The 24,255-nt window shown below is 40.1% G+C and overlaps 1 protein-coding gene across 1 annotated transcript in view; it reads right to left on the bottom strand.

Moving 5' to 3' along the window:
• The window catches only part of FBXL13 (F-box and leucine rich repeat protein 13), a 277,423-nt gene that overhangs the window by 164,162 nt on the left and 89,006 nt on the right, over positions 1–24,255 (bottom strand). Inside the window, exons 8-9 of the mRNA XM_030932545.1 lie at positions 11,309–11,404; positions 5,133–5,265 (exon numbers count right to left, since the gene is read on the bottom strand). Coding sequence (XP_030788405.1) covers positions 5,133–5,265; positions 11,309–11,404 — 229 coding nt within the window. The remainder of the gene's footprint in view (positions 1–5,132; positions 5,266–11,308; positions 11,405–24,255) is intronic.

The raw sequence follows: 24,255 nt of genomic DNA, 5'->3' as shown, positions 1-24,255 counted from the left end.
TTGTCTCTGTTTGCAAATGACAAGACTGTGTATTTAGAAAAACCCATCATTGAAGCCCAAAGTCTCCTTAAGCTGATAAGCAACTTCAGCAGCCTCAGGATACAAAATCAATGTGCAAAAATCACAAGAATTTCTATACACCATTAACAGACAAACAGAGAGCCAAATCATGAGTGAACTCCCATTCACAATTGCTGCAAAGAGAATAAAATACCTAGGAATACAAATTACAAGGGGTGTGAAGGACCTCTTCAATGAGAACTACAAACCACTGCTCAATGAAATAAGACAATGCAAACAAATGGAAGAACATTCCATGCTCATCGATAGGAAGAATCAATATCACAAAAATGCCCATACCGCCCAAGGTAATTTATAGATTCAATGCCATCCCCATCAAGCTACCAATGACTTTCTTCACAGAAGAAAAAACTACTTTAAAGTTCATATGGAACAAAAAAAGAGCCCACATAGCCAAGACAATCCTAAACAAAAAGAACAAAGCTGGAGGCATCACACTACCTGACTTCAAACTATGCTACAAGGCTACAATAACCAAAACAGCATGGTACTGGTACCAAAACAGATATATAGACCAATGGAACAGAACAGAGGCCTCAGAAATAACACCAGACATCTGTAAGCATCTGATCTTTGACAAACCTGACAAAAACAAGAAATGGGGAAAGGACTCCCTATTTAATAAATGGTGTTGGGAAAACTGGCTAGCCATATGCAGAAAGCTGGAACTGGATCCCTTCCCTACACCTTATACAAAAATTAATTCAAGATGGATTAAAGACTTAAATGTCTGACCTAAAACCATAAAAACCCTAGAAGAAAACCTAGGCAATACCATTCAGGACACAGGCATGGGCAAGGACTTCATGACTAAAATACCAAAAGCAATGGCCACAAAAGCCAAAACAGAAACATGGAATCTAATTAAACTAAAGAGCTTCTGCACGGAAAAATAAACTACCATCAGAGTGAACAGGCAACCTACAGAATGGAAGAAAAATTTTACAATTTATCCATCTGACAAAGGGCTAATATCCAGAATCTACAACGAACTCAAACAAATTTACAAGAAAAAAAAAAACCCATCAAAAAGTGGGCAAAGGATATGAACAGACACTTCTCAAAAGAAGAAATCTATGCAGCCAACAGACACATGAAAAAAAGCTCATCATCACTGGTCATCAGAGAAATGCAAATCAAAACCACAATGAGATACCATCTCAAGCCAGTTAGAAAGGCAATCATTAAAAAGTCAGGAAACAACAGATGCTGGAGAGGATGTGGAGAAATAGGAATGCTTTTACACTGTTGGTGGGAGTGTAAATTAGTTCAACCATTGTGGAAGACATGGTGATTCCTCAAGGATCTAGAACTAGAATTACCATTTGAATTCATTACTGGGTTTATAAATCATGCTACTATAAAGACACATGCACACGTATGTTTACTGCAGCACTATTCACAATAGCAAAGACTTGGAACCAATCCAAATGCCCATCAATGATAGACTGGATCAAGAAAATGTGGCACATAACACCATGGAATACTATACAGCCATAAAAAGGATGAGTTCATGTCCTTTGCAGGGACAGGGATGAAGCTGGAAACCATCATTCTGAGCAACCTATCACAAGGACAGAAAACCAAACACCACATGTTCTCACTCATAGGTGGGAACTGAACAATGAGATCACTTGGACTCAGGGTGGGGAACATCACACACCAGGGCCTATCAGGGGATAGGGGGCTGCGGGAGGGATAGCATTAGGAGAAATACCTAATGTAAATGATGAGTTGATGGGTGCAGCAAACCAACATGACACATGTATACCTATGTATACTAGAACTTAAAGTATAATAATAATAATAATAATAAAACAGAGACAGAGAGAGCAAGTTTGGGTGGCTAACACTTTAAGGTTTATAATTATTTTATTAAATTTTTATTATTACAAACATAATAAATTGTTTAAAAATGGCAGACTAAGCACACGTTCAGCTTCTCTCTCCTGCCCAAAATCCAAGAATGAATTTCTTTTTCAAAAATGTATAACATGCATGGAAGGCAAAGCAAGAATGGCCTTGGTGGATCAGAAACGAATAGTTCCTAAAAATCCAAAGGCAGATGTAACCAGACGGAATGAGGAACATGCAGGACACAGTTGCTATAAAGGTGAAAACAGCATTATATCCCCATACAGGATGTATCCCAGAAATTAAAAGATGTATTAACATTATTTTCATGAAAAATATGAAAAAGGAGCCATGAACAAGACTCCTGCATATGCCTGCTACTTTTCAACATTGCAGAAAAGGTCCTAAGCAATGTAATAAAATGAGAAAAAGAGAAAAGAGATAAGAATAGGCATGAATGAAAATGAAACTGTTCCAGATATGACAGTCTACCTAGAAAATTCAAGAAAATCAATTGACAAACTATTAAAACCAAGAAGAAAGCTTAATACATGGTCAGATACAATAACATCATACAAAAAACTACAGCTTTGTGTAGCACCAGCAATAAGCAATCAGAGTTATTCCATTTTGCATAACTTCTTTTTTCAATAAAAAATGTACAGACACAGTTGAAACTCCTTGTTCACTTCTTCCCCTTTCCATTAAACTCTCTCTATCCACTTTTACAATCACTGTCTTGCATTTGGAGTTTTTCTTTCTCATGCATGCTTTTTATATGTGTGTGTACTTAAAAATCCATTGTAATGTATATTGTTTGGAATTATTTCAAAATAAAAGGTAAAAATATACATAATTTTGCAAACTGAAAAGTTATACACAAATGGTATTAGATTTTATATACAATATATAGCTTTCTCATGCAACTTCATTTTACCCTTTATTATCTTTAGACTTATTCAACTGGTATTTGTACATTTATGTTGACATTCTTTCTCATTATCCGGTGTTGCAGGAAGTCAGGGACCCCGAACGGAGAGACTGGCTGAAGCCGCGGCAGAAGAACATAAATTGTGAAGATTTCATGGACATTTATTAGTTCCCCAAATTAATACTTTTATAATTTCTTACGACTGTCTTTACTGTAATCTCTGAACATAAATTGTGAAGATTTCATGGACACTTATCACTTCCCCAATCAATACCCTTGTGTTTTCCTATGCCTTTCTTTAATCTCTTAATCCCGTCATTTTCTTCGTCAGTTGAAGAGGATGAATGTCACCTCAGGACCCTGTGATTGTGTCAACTGCACAAATTGTTTGTAGAGCATGTGTGTTTGAACAATATGAAATCTGGGCATCTTTAAAAAAGAACAGGATAACAGCGATGTTCAGGGAACAAGAGAGGTAACTTTGAACTGGCCGCCGGTTAGCCGGATGGAACAGAGCTATATTTCTCCTCTTTCATAAGCAAATAGGAGAAATACCGCGGAATTCTTTTTCTCAGCAAGGAACATCCCTGAGAAAGAGAATGCGCCCAGAGGGTAGGCCTATGAACGGCCCCCTTTAGAAGCGTGCCATCTTTTATGGTCGAAGCCGAAGGGATGAAATAAGCCCCGGTCTCCTGTAGCCCTCCCAGGCTTATTAGGAGGAGGAAAATTCCCACCTAATAAATTTTGGTCAGATAGGTTGTCTGCTCTCAAACCCTGTTTCCTGATAAGATGTTATCAATGACAATGTGTGCCCGAAACTTCATTAGCAATTTTAATTTCGCCCCATCTGGTGGTCCTGTGATCTCACCCTGCCTCCATTTGCTTTGTGATATTTTATTACCTTGTGATGGTGACGTCTGTGATCCACACCCTATTCGTGCACTCCCTCCCCTTTTGAAAATCGCTAATAAAAACTTGTTGGTTTTACGGTTCGGGGAACATCACGGATCCTGCCGACATGTCATGTCTCCCCCGGATACCCAGCTTTAAATTTCTCTCTCTTGTGCTCTTTCCCTTTATTTCTCAACCCAGCCGAGACACACAGGAAATAGAAAAAGAACCCTTGTTAAACATTGGGAGCGGGTTCTCCCGATAATCTGGAGTCAATATGAATGTCTACTTTTTTTTGAAATATACTGTTTCTTTCATTTCCAGAAATCCTTATATGACAGACAGAAAATACATCTCAAAGAATATATAGGTTAAAGGATATATAGATTAAAGACAAATATCACAATGGAAGTACAAAGCAGTCAGTTTGGAAAAAATTGTAAATAATCTCAATGTCCATCAAAAGGAAGAAGGTTAAATAAAGCATGTTACATCTACAATATAGAAAATAATTTTACAGTATTTAAAAAGAATGTAGTGAATCTAAATGTACTGACATGGAGAGATTTTCAGGACATAAAAGAAAATATAAAACAATATGACTCCTTTCATGTTGTAAAGTTGTGTATTTTTAATCACATATATAGAAATGTATTTTAGAAAAACAGAAAACTAATAACATCGGATGCCTTTGACTAAGTGAATAAGTTTGAGGGAGGTGAAAAAAGATGGTTTTACTGTCTATTGTTAGATTTTTAAAAATAAGAGTATGTTTTATAATTTTTAGTAGAAAAAATTGATGATCCATAGATATACAAATACTAGACCCCAAAAGAGTAGTCAAGAATAGACAAAGAACCGGCCGGGCTCAGTGGCTCACTCCTGTTATCCCAGCACTTTTGGAGGCCAAGGCGGGTGGATCACTTGATGTCAGGAGTTTGAGACCAGCCTGGTCAACATGGTGAAACTCTGTCTCTACTAAAAATACCAAAAAAATTGGCCAGGCATGGTGGCACATGCCTGTAGTCCCAGCTACTCGGCAGGCTGAGGCACGAGAATCATTTGAACCCAGGAGCCAGAGGTTGCAGTGATCCAAGATCGTGCCACTGCACTCCAGCCTGGGAGACAGAGTAAGACTCTGTCTCAAAAAAAAAAAAAAAAAAAAAAAAAACACAGAATAGACAAAGAACCAACTCCCAGGGCACACAATACAGTAAAAGCTGTACTATATTATAAACTTTTTAAATGGTTATAATTGGTATCCTTATGACCTAAAACTGTCACTGAAGTTTCCTTTCTAATCTATGCTTTTCTGTATATTTGTTTAATTGTGATACAGGAAAGCAAGACAAATAGTTGTAATGAACATACTTACTGACAGATCTGAAAGTTTTGGGTCGGAGAAGACAACCACGAAAATTCAAACGCAGCATATTTAAACGCCACCTTTGCAAAGTAGACAGTATATATTTATCTGGAATCACATTTTTCACTGTGGAAAAATCAATCTAAAAAGAATAAACAAAATGCATTAAGAAATGAGAAAGTCCCCAAAAACAATTGCAACAAAAACAATAATAGACAAACGTGACCTAACTAAAGAACTTCTGTACAGCAAAAGAAACTATCAATGAAGCAGACAGACAACCTACAGAATGAGAAAGAATATTTGCAAACTATGCATCCAACAAAGTCCTAATATCCAGAATCTATAGGGAACTTAAATCAACAAGCAAAAACAACCCCATAAAAATAGGCAAAGAACATGAACAGACACTTCTCAAAGAAGAAATACAAGTGGCCAAGAAACAGATGAGAAAATGCTCCGCATCATTATCAGATAAATGCAAATTGAAATCACAATGAGATCAGGCGCAGTGGCTCATGCCTGTAATCCCAGCACTTTGGGAGTCCAAAGTGGCGGATCACTTGAGGCCATGAGTTCAAGACGAGCCCAGCCAACATGGCAAAACCCCATCTTTACTAGAAATACGAAAATTAGCCAGGGGTGGTGGTGCACGCCTGTAGTCCCAGCTACTGGGGAGGCCAAGGCATGAGAATTGCCTGAACCTGACAAGTGGAGGTTGCAGTGAGCTGAGATTAGACCAATGCACTCTTGCCTGGATGACAGAGCAAGACTCTGCCATGAAAAAAAAGATACTGTCTCATACCAGTCAGAATGACTTTTTTTTTTTTTTTTTTTTTTTTTTTTTTTTTTTTTTTTTTTTTTAGACAGAGTCTTGCTCTGTCGCCGGACTGGAGTGCAGTGGCACGATCTCAGCTCAGCTCACTGCAACCTCTGCCTCCCAGGCTCAAGCGGTTCTCCTGCCTCAGTCTCCTGAGTAGCTGGGACTACAGGCGCATGCCACCACGCCCAGCTACTTTTTGCATTTTTAGTAGAGACAGGGTTTCACCAGGTTGGTCAGGATGGTCTTGATCTCTTGACCTCATGATCCGCCCGCCTCGGCCTCCCAAAGTGCTGGGATTACAGGTGTGAGCCACCATGCCCGGCTCAGAATGTTTATTATTAAAAAGTCACACAACAACAGACTCTGGCAAAGTTGTGGAGAAAAGAGAACACTTATACACCATTGGTAGGAATGTAAATTAATCTAACCACTGTGGGAAGCAGTCCGGAGATTTCTCAAAGAACTTAAAAACAGAGCTACCATTCAACCCAGTAATCCCATTACTGGGTAAATATCCAAAGAAAAATAAATCATTCTACCAAAAAGACACATGCACTCATATGTTCATCTCTGTGTTACTCACAATAGCAAAGATGTGGAATCAACCACATATTTAATCAACAGTACATCGAATAAAGAAAAAGTGGTAGATATACACGACAGAATACTGCATAGCCATAAAAAAGAATGAAATCATGTCCTTTGCAGCAACACAGATGGAGCTAGAGGCCATCATCCCAAACAAATTAATGCAGAAGCAGAAAACTAAATACTGCATGTTCTTACTTATAAGTGGAAGCTAAACATTGAGCATATCCAAACATAAATATGGGAGCACATCTGCATATTTATGTGGACTACTGGAAGGTGCGGGCTGGTTTAGAAAAACTACCTATTGGGTACTATGCTCACTATCTGGATAATGGAATCTGTACCCCAAACCTTAGCATCACATGATATTCCCAAGCAACAAACCTGAGCATGTACCCGTTATATCTAAAACAAAAGTTGAAATTATTTGAAAAGAAATAAGATCTGTTTCATGTAAAAATTTAAAATATTTTAAAGCATCTAGTACTAAAAGCTCTTCATCACATCATTTCCAGACAGAAAAAAAGACTGAAATGTTAGTTTGAATGTTCTATTTAGTACAGTATGGAAATTTCAACACATACACACATACATTTTTGCTTGTTCCCAAAAATGATTTGAGTTGGCTGATAAAAATATAGTAAATTAGGATAAAAAATGTAAATGCAAAATGGTTTCCTGACATATAAGATAATGTTCAGTCTCTCTTGTGAGTTGAGATACATAAATTAAAATAACAATGTGATATCAGATACAAAAAAAAAGTATAGGCCTGGCATGGTGGCTCACGCCTATAATCCTAGCACTTTGGAAGGCCAAGGCGGGCGGATCACCTGAGGTCAGGAGTTTGAGACCAGCCTGACCAACATGGTGAAACCCTGTCTCTACTGAAAATACAAAAATTAGCCAGGTGTGGTAGCGTGCACCTGTAATCCCAGCTACTCAGGAGGCTAAGGCAGGAGAATTGCTTGAACCCAGGAGGCTGAGGTTGCAGTGCGCTGAGATCATGCCACTGCATTCCAGTGTAGGTGACAGAGCAAAACTCCATCTAAAAAAAAAAAATAGAGCTAAGGAAATTTGGGGGCAAAAAGTACTCCATAACGCCACACAATTTTGTGACTTTACATATATATATATACATATATAATTTTTTAGTGGGGACAGAGTCTCGCTCTGTTGTCCAGGCTGCAGTGCAGAGGCACGATCTTGGCTCACTGCAACCACTGCCTCCTGGATTCAAGTGATTCTCCTGCCTTAGCCTCCCGAGTAGCTGGGATTACAGGCACCTGCCACCACACCCGGCTAATTTTTGTATTTTTAGTAGAGACGGGGTTTCACCATGTTGGCCAGGCGGGTCTCAAACTCCTGACCTCAAATGATCCACCTGCTTCAGTCTCCCAAAGTGCTGGGATTAGAGGCATGAGCCACCGTGCCTGGCCAATTTTGTGATTATAAATGAATCCAACCTTTGCCTTAACAATTCTACTTCTAAGAATTTATCCTGCCAATATAATCATACATATATACAACGAAACACTGAGAAACAGGACATTCACCACAAGATTTTATTAACAAAAGATAGGAAACAACCTAAATGTCTTTTGATAGCAGACAGATTAAATAAATTGAGTTACTTCTATATAACAAACCACTGGACAAAAGCTGAATTCAGGGCAAAAAAGCACAACTCAGAAAGAGAAAATCTAAAGCAATAGAGTCCAAGTGTGCTGCTCTCTGGTTGGCTGATTCAATTCAGGGACAAAATGCACAGTATCTAGAGGACTTACTGGACCCGAACCCTTCATGAACATTACTCGTTAATGCCAAGTGTTTTATGAAAGTTGGGTCTCAGAGCTCAAGGTTATATCATTGTTAAAGAACCTTAAGAGGAGAAATTCTATGCTGCCAGTTAGGGGAAAGGCAAATGGCAGACTTGGCATTCCCTTATAAATAGTTGACAATTAAGAGCACATACTTTCTAGTCAGACAGATCAGAATGTGAATCCCATCCTGGCCATTTAACCATGTTGGCTATGACTTAACTAAGGCTTAGTTTTTTTTCCATCTGTAAAATGGGAAAAATAATAGTGCCTAACTCAGGAGGCTAAAGAGACAAACTGAGAAAATGCAAATAAAATACTTAGTGTAGCATCTGGCATATAAGAAAGCATTCAATAAATATTAGCTACTATTATTACTTCAAAAAGACATGACAAAGCACACAAAATATGGAGTACATAAATTTTAAAAAGCATGGAATAGGACTAAAATAAACAACACATAAATCATATTTGACATTCTTAGTGTGTCTGCATGCATGCAGAAACACATACACTCTGGCATTTTCTAATATGAACTCCTAGGCTGGCACTTATGTACTATTCTTGCCACAGTACTATTTTTTAACCTGAAACATGTTTGTGTTTCTCGTTGCAAAGAGACATTGAGGAGAGGACTCAGCCAACAATAAAAAATAAGCAAATAACCACACGTCCCCCAACAACTTCTCTTGTCTGTTTCTTGTAAGATACTTTAATATCAACAAACATGGTCATTTACACCATCAACCAACGTTCAGTGGCAACATTTTCCCTGTTGTCTAAAGTCCAGTCAATAGCTGACTTCACAACCCCTCCTTAGTGCTAATGATTGAGGCACTGATGGTATCACGTGCTCAGACTGACCTATGAATAGGGGGCCTGGCGCCATTTTGTAGAAGCTCTAAAACTTAACTCAAAGAAATTAAAAGCAGTTGAGAAGGTGTCAGGGGCTCTAGCTTCATAAGTTAACTCAACATCTTTACATTGCATCTGGACACCATCCCATTCTCAGTTGCACTACTCTCGCTCTGTGCAACAATGGCAAGAAAATAACTGATTTCATCTTACCAAACCTATCTTAGCTAACAAATTAGGTATTCCTGTCTTAATTTTATTTTTAGTTTAACTCAGTGATTCTCGAACGTTAGCGTGCATCAGAATCATCTAGGGGGTTGTTAAAACAGATTACTGTTTGCTACCCTAAGAGTTTCTGACTCAGTAGGTCTGGGATGGAGCCTAAGAATTTGCATTTCCAACAAGGTATTGGGTGATGCTGATACTACTGGTCCCAGTACCACACTTTGAGAACCACTGGCTTAAAGTGATAAATCTCTAAATTATGTTACAGATATTTGGGGATGTTGCTTTTTCCTTCGGAAAACCTATAAAGAAGAAAAAAATGCATCCAAATGGTCTAGAGGAGAAAGAATATATACAATATTTAGATCATGACATGTCTTGAGGAAGCTGGCAGGAGTTAGAAAAAGCCAACGCTTCTGCCCAGAGACCTCACTGGATAAAGATGGACAGCATTATAAGCACATGGCAGTGAGGAACAAAACCAGGGTAGGAAGTTACACTGCTTTATGTTCAGCAAATTTCTCTTTCCACAATTGTATGTTGCTCCATCCTCCTATTTCTGCTTTTATTTGTGAGTGTTCAAATGTGGCACAATTATAATCAGCATTTTTAGCACAAACAATATCTTTATTCAGAAGGCAATGAGAAATTGCCTGTTCACAGGCAATTGGATGTTCACAAACGTAAACTTTTAGCTGACAACATTAGCAATACTGTGTTAGCAATGTTATTGTTTATCAATCAGCCCTGGCCACTCCAAAAGACTCTGCCCTTATCAGTTTTGCATACCATCACCCAGGTACACTAAGGTCATCCTTGTAATCCGTAATCCTCTCTTTTTTTATTTTTTTGAGACAGAGTCTCGCTCTGTTGCCAAGCTGGAATGCAGTGGTGTGATCTTGGCTCACTGCAACCTCCGCCTCCTGGGTTCAAGCAATTCTCCTGCCTCAGCCTCCCAAGTAGCTGGGACTACAGGCGCACACCACCACGCCCAGCTAATTTTTAGAGACGAGGTTGGCCAGGATGGTCTCAATCTCTTGATCTCGTGATCCGCCTACCTCGGCCTCCCAAAATGCTTGGATTACAGGTGTGAGCCACAGCACCCAGCCAATCCTCTCTTTTCTTTTTTTTTTTTTTTGAATGATACAGAGTCTTGCTCTGTTGCCCAGGCTGGAATGCAGTGGCACAGTCTCCACTCACTGCAACCTCCACCTCCCAGGCTCAAGCGATTCTCCTGCCTCAGCCTCCTGAGTAGCTGGGATTACAGGCAACTGCCACTGTGCATGGCTAATTTTTGTATTTTTAGTAGAGATAGGGTTTCACCATGTTGGGCTGGTCTCAAACTCCTGACCTCAGGTGATCCACCTGCCTTGGCCTTCCAAAGTGCAAGGATTACAGGCATGAGCCACTGTACCCAGCATAATCCTCTCTTTTTAATGGAAATAACCCTTCCAAAAATTATGAGTTAAGAAAAAGCTATTGCACACCTCACACTCTAAATATCTTTCCCATAGTCATGGACTCAACATATAGTCTATGCTCATGAAAAGGAAGTAGGCACACAGTCATAAAACCAGAATGGAGTACAAAACTATCCAATAAAATGGAGCTTTGTTTCAATCCAAAAATGTTATTCATTTATATCTACCATTTACATTTTAAAATACTAATGATGTATCTCTTAAAATAGCATTATTATCTTTTTTATCTCTTCCCCTAGGCTTGTGTCTGGACAAAAGAAAACCAAATTCACTTGCTGCTGGTGACTACAGAGCAGGGAAGAAGGTGTCCCCACAATAGTTGGCTTCACAGCAGTCCATTCTCCTTTTAAGAATTAGTGTGAAGACATAGTTCAGTTAGTATCTACTTACAGCATTCCACAGTGAGTTCAGCTGTGTCATCAACATCCAGGCATGATTAACTTGACCACATATTATCACATCTTTTAAACTGAGGTAGATGAAAATCTAAACACAAAGAAAAACACACAACTTTGAAAAATATGTGAACTTTGATGTAAGTTGTCCACTTACCTTGTGTGTGTGTGTGTGTGTGTGTACACGCACATGGGTGCACACATGCATTAGTAATGATAATGTAATCCATACTTTGCAAATAGCAAGAGTTTAAGTGCTAGAATTTTATCTCAAGACAGGAGTTTTAGCTAAAGTACTGGAACCTATCTGCTGACTCTTTTTATATAATATAATCCTTGTAATTGATAGTTGCAGAAGGATGGTGAGAAAGATAAGCATATTTGTTTTATTTTTTGAATGAAGATAGAATTCTGCTAGAAAACTAATGATTTCCATAAATAGTCGTTGGTACATAGAAGGCAATCAATACCGTCTGCTGAACTGAACTGCATTCCTTCTAAAGATGTAGGATTCCTCAGAGAAGAAAAAAAAAGGATTCCTGGGAAAGAGCAATAAACACATTTTGGCTTCTACTTCTGGAAATGTGGTAGACCAAAAAACCAGGAAATCCTTCTGGTACAAAACATCAATAAACGCTAAAAGAAACATTTCTTAAAAGCATAATTCAGTTGTCAAGAAAGTAAAACAAATATGCAAGGACCCAATCCTTGTAAACCCAGACTGATAATAAGGTGCTTCATGCTATAGTTACTTGGGAGGGAGGAACAATAAAGATGGTTGCTACTTTTCATAATAAAATGGGTTCAGATTTTACTGGCCATGCAGAGACACAAGAAAGTCATCAGGCCTGTACAAAGCTGGTACAGCCATGCTCTGGATAATGATGTTTCAGTCAATGATGGGCTGCATGTATGACAGTGGTCCCATAAGATTATAATGGAGCTGAAAAATTTCTATTGTCTAGTAACATCATAGCCATTGTAATATCATAGCACAATTACTTAATTTTTAAATAAATCTAGTGTAACCTAAGTGTACACTGTTTATAAAGTGTAGTACTCTATCTGTAGTTGTGTACAGTAATACCCTAGGCCTTCACATTCACTCAACACTCACTCACTGACTCACTTAGAGCAACTTCTAGTCCTCCATTGATAAGTGCCATATATAGATGTGCCAGTTTTAATGTTTTTTACCATATTTTTACCATACATTTTATATGTTTAAATACACACTTACCATTGTGCTACAATTGCCTACAATATTTAGTACAGTAACATGCTGTACAGGCCTGTAGTCTAGGAGCAATAGGCTATACCATACAGCCCAGGTGTATACTGGATTAAACCATCTAGGTTTGTGTAGTACACTCTATGATGTTCACACAATAACAAAATCACCTAACAACACACTTCTCAAAAGGTGTCCCCATCATTAAGCAATGTGTGACTGTAATTGTAACTGAGTCAGAAAAAAAAAAAAAGAAAAAGAAAAGAGAGAGAGAGAAAAATCCAGGATTACTAAACAGTTAGAAAGAAATCATGACTGTAATCCCAGCACTTTAGGTGGCAGAGGCAGGTGGACTGCTTGAGGTCAGGAGTTCAAGACCAGCTTGGCCAACATGGTAAAACCCCGTCTCTACTAAAAATACAAAAATTAGTAGGGCATGGTTACACATGTCTGTAATCCCAGCTACTTGGGAGGCTGAGGCAGGAGAAATGCTTGAACCCAGGAGGTGGAGGTTGCAGGGAGCCGAGATTACACCACTGCACTCCAGCCTGGCGACAGAGCGAGACTGTCAGAAAAGGGGAACGGGAGGGGAATGGAAGGGAGGGGAATGGAAGGGAGGGGAGGGGAGGGGAGGGGAGGGGAGGGGAGGGTACAGGAGGGGAGGGAAAAGAAATCTATCTCTTGATAAAACAAAAACTAAGGTATCTAGCCTGGTATGAAAAAGATCTCCAGCTAGGCACAGTGGCTCACACCTGTAATTCCAGCACTTTAGGAGGCTGAGGTGGGAGGCTTGCTTGAGCCCAGGAGTTCAAGACCAGGCTGGGCAACATAGTGAAACCCCATTTCAACTAAAAATTTTAAAAAGTAGTCCCTAGTCCCAGCTACTCTAGAGGTTGAGATGGGAGAATTATTTGAGCCTGGGAGACTGCGGCTGCAGTAAGCCATCATCACGCGACTGCACTCCAGCCTGGGCAATAGAGTAAGATGCTGTTTCAAATAAAATAAAATAAAATCTCTCAAAGAATTTGTAACCATATTGACCATTTTTTGTTTGGGTTAAACAGAAATAATAATAAATATATTTTTTTAAAGTGGATGAAAAAAGAAAAAAAAGAGTTTGTAACCAAAAGCCAGTGATTATGTGTGTTGGGATTTAAATTTTATCATGCCTGGGATCCAATTTGAATTTATTACCTTTGTAACTGGATTTGATACATTAATGTGCAAAGAGGTTCCACTAGTAATAACTCTGAGACATTTGGCAGAAATAAATATCATTCTCTCTAAAGAGACACAGACACATTCAAGCCAAGCCTTACAGGATACCCACAGATTAAGCCCTCCAAAAACAAGCACACAATCAAAAACTGCAAAACATACGAGGAAAAGAAACTCCAACAAGATTCAAAAGAAACCTTTAAAGTGAATAAAACTCTTGAGACAAATGTCAAACAGGACTGGGAAGATCTGTAAAATAACCAAATAAAATTCATGAAAATTAAAAATATAATTATTGAAATTTAAAACTCAGTGGGTGAGTTACATAGCAGATGCAACTCAGCTGAGAATAGACTCAACAAATGAATATGTACCTGAAGAAATTACACAGGATAAGATATAGGGAGATAAAGAGATAAAAAATATAAAGGATATTAAGAGACACATTACATAACATGAAAAGGTCCAACATACATCTTTACAGAATTTCCAGAAGAGAATAAAGAGAATAAAATCAAAGCAAAATTTAAAAATACCACAGACTAAAATGTTCTAGAACTGATGAAAAGTAACAATTTTCAGATTCAAAAAGCACAAGAAGTTCCAAGCAAGAAAGTGAAAATATACCAATGGCATTATAGAGAAACTGTAAGAGGCTAAAGCACAGGAAAATTTTTCAGGCAATTGGACAGATTACTTACAAAAGACTGTCACGTAGACAGAACAACATAAGGTGGAAGTCAGCAGAAACTATCAATCTGAGATACCATATGCAAGTAAATTACAACTCAAAAATGAGTATTAAGACACTTTTGGCCAGGCACAGTGGCTCACGCCTGTAATCCCAACACTTTGGGAGGCTGAGGCGGGCAGCTCACCCAAGGTCAGGAGTTCAAGACCAGCCTGACCAAGATAAAGAAACCCCATCTCTACTAAAAATACAAAATTAGACGGGCGTGGTGGCACATGTCTGTAATCCCATCTACTCGGGAGGCTGAGGCAGGAGAATCGCTTGAACCCAGGAGGCGGAGGTTGCAGTTAGCTGAGATCGCGCCATTGCACTCTAGCCTAGGCAGTAAGAGCGAAACTCTGTCTCAAAAACAAACAAACAAACAAAAAAACCACACACACACACATTTTTGCCAGGCATGTAGTACACCTGTAGTCCCAGCTACTTGAGAGGCTGAGGCAAGAAGATTACTTAAGCCCAAGAATTGAAGGCCAGCCTGGGTAACATAGCAACACTCTGTCTCTAAAAAATTTAAGGCCAGGCATGGTGGCTGATGCCCATAATCCCAACACTTTGGAAGGCCAAGGTGGGCGGATCACCTAAGGTCAGAAGTTTGAGACCAGCCTGGCCAACATGGCGAAACCACATCTCTACTAAAAATACAAAAATTATCTGGGTGTGGTGGCATGCACCTGTAATCCCAGCTACTCAGGAGGCTGAGGCAGGAAAATCGCTTGAACCAGGGAGGCGGAGGTTGCAGTGAGCCAAGATGGTGCCACTGCACTCCAGCCTGGGAGACAGAGTGAGACTCCCATCTCAAAAAAAAAAAAAAAAAATTTAAAGACACTTTGAGACACACACTGAGAGTCTGCTTCCAAAGGACCCTTCACAAAGGAATTTCTAAAGAACACTGAAATCAGAAGAAAGGCATGAAATGCAAATAATAACAATGGGCAAAAAATCTAATAAGTATATGGGTAAAGCCATTAACTTTATAAAACAGTATCATGATGACTCACGTGGGGGTAGAAAAATAAGATGGAACAAAAACAATAGACAATAACAACACTCTAACACCAGAGAGAGTAATCAAGAGTTAGTGTTCTAAATTTCAATTATTATTCAAGAAGAAACTATAAATATTAATTTACTTTAGGCCTTAATAATAAATGTACACATTAAAAATATTTGAGTAACCAGTAAAACAGTAGAAATAGAATGTTTACCTTCTACAATATGTTAAAAATATTTAAGAGCAACCAGTAAAACTGTAGAAATAGAATGTATACCATCTAAAACATGAAAGTAGAAAAAAGGGGATAGATTTAAATACTCAATGAATAGTACACTACTTGGAAATGGGTGCACTAAAATCTGACTTCACCACTATACCGTTCATCAATGTAACCAAAAACCACATCTATCCTAGAAGCTATTGAAATTTCTTTAAATGTTTTTATTTTTTAAAAAGTCAACAAATAAAGTCAGGAAAGGGGAAAAATAAAACATATAAAAAAGATAATAAATAGTATAAAATGAAAGGAGAAAAATGAATCCAAGTATATCAATAATCATAACAAATTTAACAAAATGCATTGGTTAGAAGACAGAAATATTTTATTCCTAAAAATGCTTTTTGCTTTAATGCTTTTCCCCCAGTATTAATGTAGCTATCTATTTTCTTTTATTAGTTTTATTTTTAATTGACAAATAATAATTAAAATGCATTTATGGGTAAAATGTGATGTTTTGATTTATGTTTATAGCATGGAATGAGTAAATCGGGTTAATAATTAACAAATCACCACCTCACATAATTATCATTTTTGTGTGTGAAGAAAACATTTAAAATCTGCTCTTCCAGGCACGGAAAGACAAATTCTGCATGATTTCACTTATATGTGACATTTTAAAATGTTGGACTTATGAAAGTAGGGAGTAAAATGATGGTTATCAGTCTTCCTTTCATTTGTGTTCATTTTATTTTTGAAAGATTCTCCCCAGGGCCTGAAAGTTTGAAGGAATGAGTAACTCCTCCCTTCTCAGGCCCAGTCCCAAGGCGCAAGGTCACTTGTGCCAGCAGCGTGAGTCAGCAAGATAGCAGAAGGAGGAAGAAAGCCGGCCAGAAGACACCTACCCCGAAGATCGAGAAAAAGGCCATCTGGGTACCACATAGCAGTTAAGTCAGACTGGGACACTTCCTGTTTACAGAAGACTATAAAACCCCTGCCCTGTATTCATTTTGGTGCTAACACCATTTTAGGCCTCAGCCCACCTGCACCCAGGTGCTCATTAAAACAACATGTTGCTCCACACCGCCTCGTGTTGTCTGTTGGCATGCTCTCAGAGTCTGAACGGATACAAGAACCTTTTATCTGGTGCTGAAACCCGGGAGCGGCTCCAGTTCACGTCCCCAGTGGACCTACCCCTCCACCCCAGAAAGCAGGCCACAGCAGCCGGACAAAGGACGCTCCTCAGCCTCCGGTCGCTTCTCTGTGCATGCACATCAGTCACTGATCTCACCTACCAGTAAGTTTCCCAGGAGCCCGGTTAACAGGGAAAAATCCACATGGCCTCTCTTGGCTTCTCCAGTCCAAAAATCCAGCGTTGGTCCAAGAAGGCTCTGACGTGTGCCAGGTACTCGCTTATCATCTGGTCTTAGGGGGACGCCTCTAAGCCATTTTATCCCTTTCCGGGAATGAAAAAGGCAGTGATGACGATCACTCCTTTTATCATCTCCCTCCGGCCGTCCAGGATGGTCTCCTTTTTCCCTGTTCTCTGGAGCCTACCCTCCGTTATGGGAAACTCCCCATCCTCCATTCCAAAAAACAGCCTTCTATGCTGCCTCATAAAAAACCTGTGTTGAAAAAAAAAAAAAACCTGTAAACCTGGGAGGCTGAGGTGGGCAGATCACGAGGTCAGGAGATCAAGACCATCCTGGCTAACAGTGAAACCCCATCTCTACTAAAAATACCAAAAATTAGCTGGGCATGGTGGCGGGCGCCTGTAGTCCCAGCTACTTGGGAGGCTGAGGCAGGAGAATGGCGTGAACCAGGGAGGCGGAGCTTGCAGTGAGCCAAGATCACGTCACTGCACTCCAGCCTGGGTGACAGAGTGACAGTCCGTTTGAAAAAAAAAACAAAAACAAAAACCCTGCAAACCTTAGGCCTCAAGCAAGATATCCACCCTAAGCGCCTTGTCTTTTTTTGCAATTCAGACTGGCCACTATTAATATGAATTGGATAATGGGTCCAAATTGCCCACAAATGGAACATTTGACCTTACAATTTTAACTGACTTAAGCAATTATTGCTGATGACTGGAGAAATGGGGAGAAATTCCTTTGGTCCAGCCCTTTTTGCACTCAGATCACAACCCAACCTCTGTAATTCTTGCTTACCTATTCAAATCCTCCTCCATTATCACCACCCAGATCGCCTTTCTCCTCCCAATCCTACCTCTTTCTCCTCATTAGATCCAGCAGACTGCTGTCCACCCCTCCCAGCCCCTACTTCTCCCTCTCAATTGTCTTCTTTAATCCCCCAAGCCTCCTCTTTATCTTCTCAGCCGCAATCTTCTCAGCCCTCATCTTCCCAGTCAGCAGTATCACCACTTCTTTTCCTACACCGTCCTTTCCTCAGGACAACTCTAGCATGGCCTGTACTCATTCTCCTTCCTCGCCGCCTTCTCCTGAAGCCTGTAAACCCATCCTGCCACCTTACGCTCCTATCTATCCTCCACTGCCTATCAGCTTAACCCCTCTTCCCCCTTCAAACCCTCAGCAGGAACCACTTCCAGGTTCTTCCTTCTCTCCCACCCACACTAGCTCAGGCGCCATCTTTGGCCCATGCCCCACCCTTACTTCAGCACCTGTGCTAGAGTGCCCCCTTGAGGAATTCGCAGGAACTGAAAGTATTGTTAAAGTTTATGTTCCCTTCTCCACCTCAGTGATCTCACTCAAATTAACAAAAGACTGGGTTCATTTCCAGAAGACCCTCTCTCTTATATTAGAGAGTTTCAGTACCTCACCCAGTCTTATGAACTAACTTGGCATGACCTCTAAATTATCCTCTCTTCCACCCTCACCCCAGAAGACTGGGGCCATATCTGGACCCTAGCTCAGGCACACGCTGATACAATTCATCACCAAGCTCCTGCCCAGCCTACTGGCGCAAAGGCAGTCCCCAACCAGGACCCCCACTGCGATTATCAAGACAGGGCCTCTGGATGCTGCTGTTGAGACCACATGATTGTGTGCCTCCTTGCAGGACTCAAAAAGGCTGCCCATGAAGTGGCAAACTATGAAAAACTTTCAGAAATCACCCAAGGTCCTGACGAAAACCCAGCCCTCTTTCTCTCTCATTTAACTGAAGCCATGAGAAAATATACCAGCCTAGACCTAGTCAGCCCAGAAGGAACCTCTATTTTAAACCTTCAGTTCCTCTCCCAATCCATCCCCAATATTCGGCGCAAGCTTCAGAACTTGACGACGGCCCTCAAACCCCACAACGAGACCTTCTTAATTTAGCCTTCAAAGTCTTTAACAATCCTGACGAGGAAAGTAAAAGGCAAAAACAGGCAGGGCCCCTCCGCCATTAGGGGCCCTGCAGGCCTATGGGGCCGCAGCTCCACAGAGAAGCCTCCTAGCAATCCATCTCCACCTGACGCCTGTTTCAAGTGTGACAATGAAGGCCAGTGGCCCACACAATGCCCAAACCCAGGTAAACCCACCAGGCCATGCCCCCTCTGTGGAGGACCCCGCTGGAGGTTGGACTGTGAGCGGCCCCTGCAAAGACTGCCCCCATCCCTTCCTGAGCCAGCCAAAACCTCCCACCCAGATCTCATCAGCCTTGCTGCTGAAGACTGATGGTGCCTTGGAATGGACGCCCCAGCAACTACCATCACTTCATCCGAGTCAAGGGTAACCCTGATGGTGGCAGGTAGGCCAGTATGTTTTTTAAATTAATAATTAATACTGGGGCAACCTAATTTTTCAGGACCCACCCAGTCCTCCCAAGTCTCTATTGTAGGAATTGATGAACAAGCCTCCCAACCGTGAGCAACCCCCTCCACTTTTCTGCTCCCTGCACACCTTTTCCTTCACTCACTCTTTCTTAGTCCTGCCCTCATGCCCAACTCTGCTCCAAGGTATCCTTTAAAAACTCCACACTGCTCTCCACTTATGTTCCTCATAGTACCCAACGCCATCAACCCAGACTCCTCTGGTGCTTCTTTCTTCTATTCCAACCTCCCACCTGTTCTAGACCTACAGGATGCTTTTTTCATAATTCCTTTACACTCTGATTCCCAAAATCTCTTTGCCTTTATGTGGGAAAACCCCAACACCCACAGAGTCCCTGCGTATGATCACTTAAAGAGAGAAAAATGATCCTTAAAGGTAGGAGGAAGCCAAAGATGGCAAGAGCACGAGTGGCCTCCACAATGGATCATCGAATATTATGGTCCTGCCACTTGGGAGGAGGATGGTTCATGGGGTTATCACACTCCCATATATATGCTAAATAGAATAATTAGACTACAGGCTGTTCTAAAGATAATCACTAACCAAACCGCCTCAACCCTGGAAATGCTTGCGCAACAACAAAAACAAATGTGTGTGGCAATTTATCAAAACAGGCTAGCACTAGACTACTTATTAGCAGAAGAGGGTGGGGTCTGTGGTAACTTTAATATCTCCCATTGTTGTCTTAACATAGACGATAACAGAAAAGCAGTTCTAGAAATTGCTTCAAACATCAGAAAAGTAGCCCATGTACCAGTCCAAACCTGGAAAGGATGGGACCCGGCAAACCTTCTAGGAGGGTGGTTCTCTAATTTAGAAGGATTTAAAATGCTGGTAAGGACAGTAATCTTCATCACTGGGCTCCTCCTGTTTCTTCCCTGTGTTATTCCAGATAATAAAAGCCATTACAATTCTTGTTGAAACTACAGTTGACTGCCAGACAATCCAGACAATGCTCTTTCTACATTTACAAGATGGATACCACCCCGTCTCTCAAGAATACCCAAAAAACTAAGGTTCTTTTTCCAAGGTGCCCAGGCCACCCACTATGTCATGCCTGAAGTAGTTATTGAGAAAGTCACCCCTTTTCCCTTTTTTCTACAACCAAATAGAAAGGAATGAATGATTCTCCCCAGAGCCTGAAAACTCGAAGGAATGAATAACTCCTTCCTTCTCAAGCCCAGTCCCAAGGCTGCAAGGCCACTTGTGCCAGCAGCGTGAGTCGTCAGCAAGATAGCAGAATCAGGAAGAGAGCTGGCCAGAAGACACCTACCCTGGCCAGAAGACACATACCCCTGAAGATTGAGAAAGAAGCCATCCGGGTACCACATAGCAGTTACATCAGACTGGGATACTTCCTGTTTACAGAAGACTATAAAACCCCTGCCCTGTACTCATTTGGTGCTGACGCCATTTTAGGCCTCAGCCTGCCTGCACCCAGGCGCTCATTAAAACAGCATGTTGCTCCACACCGCCTCGTGTTGTCTGTTGGCACACTCTTGGGGTTTGAACCGATACAAGGATCCTTCAGTTTTGTGTTATATTTTAGTTGGATTTTTAAAGTTTATCTCACAAAGAGGGTGACGACATAATAATTAAAGGTAGCAATTCACTAGAGATTATAGCAATCCTAACTACGTAAGCAGCTAATAACAAAGCTACAAAGTGACAAGGAGAATCTGACAAATCCACAATTATAATGAAAGATAATATCAAAACTATCTCAATACTTGATAGATCAATGCAAGGAAATAAATCTTGGATTTCTCAGTGCACCTGTAAAAAGCACTAGCCTCCAGAGGCATGGAAATCTACCTGATATAAATATAGGTAATTTTACCCTTCACTTACTTTACAAACATTTTACTTTCTGCATACTATTGAAATTAGATCTGTAGTTATCTGTAGACAAACAGTTATCTGTCTGACAAACAGTTAATTGCTCTGATCCAAAAGAGTAACAAAATTCTCTTACCTCCCCAAGAAAGTCAAATGGTCACAGCCTGGATTAGTCAAGATCCCAAGGTGTCAGGAAGATCCCTAATTTACATTTCAAGAAGAAATGGGTCCCAGGACCTTGGAGACACGTCTAGGTCATAAAAGCTGGAGATGCTAGGGCTTACCTGGCCCTTGGAGAGATGCATTCTAAGAAATATTGCCTCTCTCTTTACTTATAAATATCTTTGTGATTGTATTAGGTCTACCCAGGTGATCCAGGATAATCTCCTCATTTCAAAATCTTGACTTAATCAAATCTGAGAAGACTCTTTTGTCATATAAGGTAACATACTCACAGGTTCTGAGGACTGGGATGTGGACATCTTTGTAGGGGATGGGGTAATGTTCTACCTACCATAGTATATGAGGGAATAATAAATACTAAATTTAAGACAGCAATTACCTCTGAGGGAGAAAAGAGAATGCAGTCATGGAGGCTTTAATTGTATGTTACGTTTTATTTCTTAAGCTGGGTGGTGAGTGTACAGTTGCTCATTAAATTTCTTTGCATGCCTGAAATATTTTATTGAATAATCTCACTTTTTAATAAAAATACCTAGGAATAAATTTAACTAATTTAACTAAAGAGGTGAAAGACTAGTATACTGAAAATTACAAAACATTGCTGTAAAAAAGTTTTTAAAAGCCTAAATTTAAATGGAAAGACATCCCATGTTCATGGATTGGAAGACATAACAATGATAACAGAAACTGAATCAGAATTTAAAATCTGCCTCTGAATAAACACCAAACAAACATGGGCCAAGAGTTTTATAAGAGTAATCTATCAAATATCCAAAGAACAGACCCTACAAACAGTAAAAATACTAAAGATGTCAATACTATCTAAAGTGATCTATAGATTCAATGTAATCCCTATAAAAATTTCAAAGGCTCTTTTTGCAAAAATGAAAAAACTGACCCTCAAATTCACAGTAAGGGCAAGGAGTCCCAAGTAGCCAAAACAATTTTGAAAAGAACAAAGTTGGAGGACTCACATTTCCTGATTTGAAAACTTACTACAAATCTATAGTGATCAAATTATCAAGGTACAGGATAGACATATAGACCAATGGAATAGGGCTGACAGACCAGAAATAAATCCATACATCATGGCCAACTGATTTTCAATAAGGGTGGCAAAACATTCAATAGGGGAAGAAAAGTCTTTTAAATAAATGGGACTGGGACAACTGGATATCCAAATGTAAAAGAATGAATTTGGACCCTCTACCTCACACCACATAGCAAAATGAACTCAAAATGAGATCAATGACCTAACTATAAGAGCTAAAACCGGCTGGGCATGGTGGCTCACGCCTATAATCCCAGCACTCTGTAAGGCCAAGGTGGGTGGATCACAAGGTCAGGAGATTGAGTCCATCCTGGCTAACACGGTGAAAACCCATCTCTACTAAAAATACAAAAAGTTAGCCGGGCGTGGTAGCGGGCGCCTGTAATCCTAGCTACTTGGGAGGCTGAGGCAGGAGAATGGCATGAACCCAGGAGGCGGAGCTTGCAGGGAGCCTAGATAGTGCCACTGCACTCCAGCCTGGGTGACAGAGCAAGATTCCATCTCAAAAAAAAAAAAAAAAGAGAGAGATAAAACCATAAACTCTTAGGAAAAAAATAGGGATAAATAAATCTTCATGACCCTGGGTTTAACAAAGAATATGACACCAAAAGCTTGAGCAACAAAGGAAAAAATAAATAAGAGTTAACCAAATGAAAACCTTTTGTGTGTCAAAGAACATGATAAAGAAAGTAAAGACTTCACTTTTTGCCTGTATGTACTGGGGAGGGCAAGAAAAATGTCAGCAATTAAATCAGTTGTTGAAATGGCCAACAAGCCTTGGAAAAGTATTATGGTGGATCAGGTGGCCTGAAAGCTGTACTTGTAGTTTTGTACCTGTACTGTACTTGTAGTATATTTTTGAAGAGAGAGGAAGTAGTATAATTAGTCCTACGTTCAGAGACGTAAAAGCAACTAGAAAAGAGAAGTGGCAGCACAGAAAAGCAGTAGAATTATAGAACCAATTTTCTGAGCATCCAGAAAAAGAACAAATGGCTTGTTTAAAAAGGTCCATTTTAATATTGTTCCTTTTTATACTGGTAGATATTTCGAGTCCAAAAAATCTGGCTCTGAATTTCCTAAAATTTTCACTTATTTGATCTATTCCTCTGTATGTACCCATCTTCCACTGCCTGCACACCTTTCCTGTGCAAATGCCCCCCTTACCCACCTCTTTTTCTGACCTTCCACACAGGCCAGTCTCTCATCCCACAGGCCAGGAGTCCGAGACTTCTTCTCAAAGAAAACATACTTTCTCTAGAAGATAGTATTCTAAAGAGCATTCCCCTATTGTCTTAGTCCATTTGAGCTGCTAAAACTGAATACTATAGACTGAGTAACTTATAAACAAGAGGATTTTATTTCTCACAGTTCTAGTGGCTGGAGGCCTAAGATAAAGTCTCCAACAGATTCAGTGTCTGGTGAGAGCCCACTTCCTGGTTTATATACAGTCATGTCACTGTGTCCACACATGGCAGTAGGACCAAGGAGAATCTGGGATCTCTTTTGTAAGGGCACTAATCCCATTCATGAGAGTTTTGCCCTCATGGCTTAATCAATTCCAAAGACATCACCTGCAAATACCATCACACTGGGGATTAGGTTCAATGTCTGAGTTTTGGGGTACATAAACATTCACTTTATAGCAACTATGTTTCCCAAATTCCATT

Source organism: Rhinopithecus roxellana, chromosome 6, assembly GCF_007565055.1.
Source record: "Rhinopithecus roxellana isolate Shanxi Qingling chromosome 6, ASM756505v1, whole genome shotgun sequence".
In the NCBI taxonomy this organism is placed as follows: domain Eukaryota; kingdom Metazoa; phylum Chordata; class Mammalia; order Primates; family Cercopithecidae; genus Rhinopithecus; species Rhinopithecus roxellana.
Note: the sequence above shows the minus strand (reverse complement) of the source record. Positions and strands in the feature narration are given on the sequence as shown.